Here is a 4,422-nt window from a genome sequence, read left to right on the forward strand (position 1 = left end):
AAATATTTTTCTTCCAAATTACACACTCATAAAGCTAGCATTCATCAAATATTTTTCTTCCAAATTACACACTCATAAACCTGGTGATCTTGGCAAATCTGTTTTCTACTATTGTATTATATTTACATGCATTATATCCTAGATCATGAACAGCCCTCGTCAACATCCATGTAAAAGTTTTTTACTAGGCTTTCTGACTTAGAAAAGGCATCTATAACTTAGTATTAACTAATAAAAGTTAGTTTTAATAAAAACGATAGTAAAATAATTGAAAAATAAAAATATTTTAAATATTTAAAAATATTAATTTATTAATAAAAACATTAAAAAATGATATTTAAATAAATAAAAAATTATGGAGAAGGAGCACCACTAGGTTCATGCTAGAATTAACATTAAAAACTATTATTTTATTGATAAATGTTAAATAATTAAAATTAAAAAAATTATTATTTTAAAATTTAAAAGGGTAAATCTCTTAAATTACCCCTATTGTTTAGCAATGACACGTGGTACCCCTACTACTTAGCTATTGACTTGCGGTACTCTTAAATTTTCTAACAATTGTCATCGTCGTTAAATTGGGACGAAAAATATTATTTTACATTTTTACCCTTCCATTAACTCTCACTCATATCGAACCCATTTTGCAAATTATGTTTTTGCCCTTCTTTAATGAGGGAAGGATTAAAGGATTATTCTCACCTGAACGCTATTTATCATCGTTCAAGCGGAGAAGAATTACAATCATCTTCCACAACTACCGCTGCATCTCTTGAAAAACCATGCATTTCTGTCATTTTTTTTTTATTGTCGTCCCTCTGAGGTAGTTCTTGGAATAATTTTCTTACAAATTTTTACTGTTTTGCAATGGGATTCAAATATTTTTCTTATAACTTTCTCTGAGCTAACCTGCGTTTTCTATCATCACAGAGGCATGGTCTAGCTTTTTGTGTTTTTTAGTTAGGTTTTTTGGGACCACTTGCAGATCTAGGTATATGTGGTGTATTGGGGCCCATGTGTCTAATTCATACACATGGGTCCAGGTGCTCGGTAAAATGTCTTCTAAAACACTGTTTCAACATGAAACTGTCAATACCATTGAATAAATGTAGGGCACATGGGGAATTTAGTTTATGTTTTAGCCATTGTATGCTTATATGTTCTAGCTCATAGTGTAGCTTATCTTGTAGGTTGTAGTGTAGCTTATTTTGTAGGTTATGGTTCTTAGGGTGTAGCTTATTGTGTAGATTATTGTGTAGCTTATTGTGTAACTTATGTTGTAACTATATTTGTCCCTATCTATGATGTAGGTGATGGATGGGAGCAGATACATGTTCATCATCAATTATAGTGGTCATTGGGAGACCACAGATGGGAAGTTATCATACGTAAATGGTCAAATTGGACATGTAGATAATGTGGACAGTGATGGAATATGCTATCTGGACATCTTGAATGACTTTTGTTCATTGGTTGCTATACCTCCTAGAAGCATGGTGACTATCAACTACAAGATACTAGGTTGGGATTTAGATGAGCATTTAGGTGTTCTTGGTTGTGAAAATGATGTGATGGACATGTTTGTCATCCATGGGGACCTCCATAAGATAATGTTCTATGTTACTTATACCAAAGCTAAGTGTGTTAGTATGGATGATAGGTGCAGTGGCAAAGGGAAGGAACAATTGAAAGATGATGATGATCATGTGTTGACTGTTATGTAGTTAATGATGAAGGAGATGTAGCTGGTCATAACCATGAAAATGATGAGGGACTGGATGGTCATCATGATGTTGATGATAGGGAATTTGAGGGTTTGTATGATGATGATGAGGCTTATTGGGATGATGATGGTGAGGATTATTCTGATGATAATGGTGAGGATTATTCAGATGATGATGGTGGGGATCAAGAGGGTTCGGATGAGGGTGATGGTAATGAGGGTGTACATGATGGTGGTGGTGCTAATTTGTTTGACTATGAGCCTATCAGTGAGTATGACAGTCCAAGGGAAAGGGGCAATATAGTGGATTTTGACTTTTTCAAACCAAGATTTCAGGTTGGTATGGAGTTTACCAAGGTGAAAGAATTTAGGCAAGTATTGAGACAATATTATGTGGTGGAGGGTATAGAGATCAAAAGAAAGAAAAATGATAAGTGTAGGTTCAATGGAGTGTATGTTGCAGTTGACTGTGGCTAGAGGATTCATGCATCCCTTAGCCATGATGGAGGCAGTTTCATAATGAAGATCCTCAATGATACACATAGTTGATCCTACCATGTCAAGCAGTGTGCTTAGGTTTGAAATTAGGAGAATGTTTGGGATAGATGTCACCTGGAGGAAAATACATAGGGCTAAGCTTAAGGTTGTTGATAGAATCAAAGGATCCTTGGTAGATTCATATGCAGTACTCGCTCAGTACTGTACAACTTTTCTTGTAAACAACCCTGTGTCTATTGTGAAGCTGCATGCACCACTTACCTCCAAAGAAGACACATATGGAGTTTTCAAGAAAATCTTCATATGCCTTGCAGGTCCAAGGGATGGGTTCTTGGATGGTTGCAGAAAGATCATTGGACTTAATGGTTGCCACACCAAGACTGGTGCAACAGGGGGTATAATACTCACAACTATAGGGATTGATAGCAATAATGGAATTTTTCCTATTGCATATTCTATGGTAGAAGCTGAAAGAAGAGATAGTTGGACATGGTTCTTGGTTAAGTTAAGAGATGCTTTAGGTATTGATGACCCGTACAACTGGACATTTATGTCGGATAGGCAGAAGGTATGTATATATTTGTTTGGTTGAGTTAATGCATAATTTCCTTTGTTTTGATTATAAATAGCACTAATAAATTTTATGCTTGTTTGCAGGGCATTGTTGAAGTAGTATCATGTTGCATACCTAGTGCAAATCATAGGTTCTATCTATAACATCTATATAGCAACTTCAAAAAGCTATTCAAGGGGAAGGCATTGAAGGATGTTGTATGGGTTGTTGGGAAATCATATACCCAAACTGACTTTGTTCATTACATGGAAGTAATCAAAAGCATATCTGGAGATGCATTTGAATGGCTTAGCAGAATCCCTCCCAACACATGGTCCAAGCATGGGTTTGACCCATTAGTCAAGTCTAATGACATAATAAACAATTGGACAGTCATTTAATGCATGGATTGGGGAGGCCAGAGCAATGTCGATTGTTGAGATGTTGAAGGACATGAGGAAAAGATGGATGCAAAAGATTTATTATAGACACAAGGCATCCATTGTACTTAGGTCTGATTTGTTGCCTAAGGTGCAAGCAATCATTGAGAAGAGATCAAGGGAAGTTAGGTGATGTTTATTGCCCATATACTTATTGTGTTTTTGGCTTGAGCAGTTCATTGTACATGTACTTACTTATTGTGTTTTAACAGGTCTATTAGGGTTTTCCAATTAGGACAATATGAGTTTCAAACACCAGGAGCTGACTTGGTTGAAAGTGTCATCAAGATGAATGTAATGCCATACACATGTAAGGTTTGGGATATAAGTGCCCTACCTTGTGCTCATTCATTTGCAGTGCTTACCTTTACAAGAGGTAGGGTGGATGACCTATGTGACAAAGCCTTCCACAAGGCAACATTTGCAAAAGTGTACAGTCATTTTATTCATGCTCTCCTGGGACGGAAATACTGACAACAAATGCAACACCACCTAGTTGACCTCCCATAGTGAGGAAGAGGCCAAGTTGACCCCCAACAATGAGAAAAAAGAGAAGAGGATGAAACAGCCCCATTAAATCATGCCCCACTAGAACGGAAGACAATCAGGTGTTCCATTTGTTGTATAACTGGGCACAACAAAAAGAATTTCAAAGCCCCTCCTCTGAATATAAACGGAGAAACTCCAGTGGTAAAAATCACTCAAGACTCAATACAAATGAACTTATCAATGGTATTTTATTTGTGTACCATGTACTAAGTAGGGTATTTGAATTGTAGGGTGGAGGGCCTGTTGCTGATCATGATCTTACCCAAACTGCAAGAAGAAAGTCTTGCCACCCAGGAGAGGGGCTATTTCTACACAAGTTGTTGCTAGATCATACATGCCCCAGTACACTCCAACAACTTTTCAAGTTGGGTCATCATCAAGAACAGTAGGTGGTACTGCAAGTGGAATGTCTAATAGGGGTGGTAGAACAAGGGGGAGGGGGAGGTTTGTTAGGGGAGGTATAGGTGGTAGAGTTGACATGGGGAACTTCCAACATCTAGACACTGCTTCACTAGGAAGACAGGTGAGCACATTTTTGTTATCATAACAATTTAGTCTTTCTCATTACAGTTTAGTATGTCAGTTGAAGTTTGTACTGACTTTCAATCTTTCCTTTAGCATGTTCATTAAATTTTTTCATAATCTCATTTCACATG

General features: G+C 36.8%; 1 protein-coding gene across 1 annotated transcript; it reads left to right on the forward strand.

Moving 5' to 3' along the window:
* The first annotated feature begins 2,258 nt into the window (after positions 1-2,258).
* Positions 2,259-3,691, forward strand: LOC148877682 (uncharacterized). Its single transcript, XM_088970241.1, has 4 exons — positions 2,259-2,792; positions 2,966-3,049; positions 3,171-3,346; positions 3,430-3,691. The coding sequence occupies exons 1-4, from the start codon at positions 2,259-2,261 to the stop codon at positions 3,689-3,691; spliced, it is 1,056 nt and encodes a 351-aa protein (XP_088826367.1).
* Positions 3,692-4,422: the final 731 nt, after the last annotated feature.

The sequence above is a fragment of the Nelumbo lutea genome, chromosome 1, assembly GCF_056320005.1.
Source record: "Nelumbo lutea isolate HS-2025 chromosome 1, American lotus-T2T, whole genome shotgun sequence".
Classification (NCBI taxonomy): Eukaryota; Viridiplantae; Streptophyta; class Magnoliopsida; order Proteales; family Nelumbonaceae; genus Nelumbo; species Nelumbo lutea.

Coding starts and splice junctions, on each gene's coding strand:
- LOC148877682 (XM_088970241.1), top strand. CDS start 2,259: ATGATACACATAGTTGATCCTACCATGTCAAGCAGTGTGCTTAGGTTT. Junction 3,050..3,170: donor ACTTTGTTCATTACATGGAA/GTAATCAAAAGC, acceptor ACAATTGGACAG/TCATTTAATGCATGGATTGG. Junction 3,347..3,429: donor AAGAGATCAAGGGAAGTTAG/GTGATGTTTATT, acceptor GTGTTTTAACAG/GTCTATTAGGGTTTTCCAAT.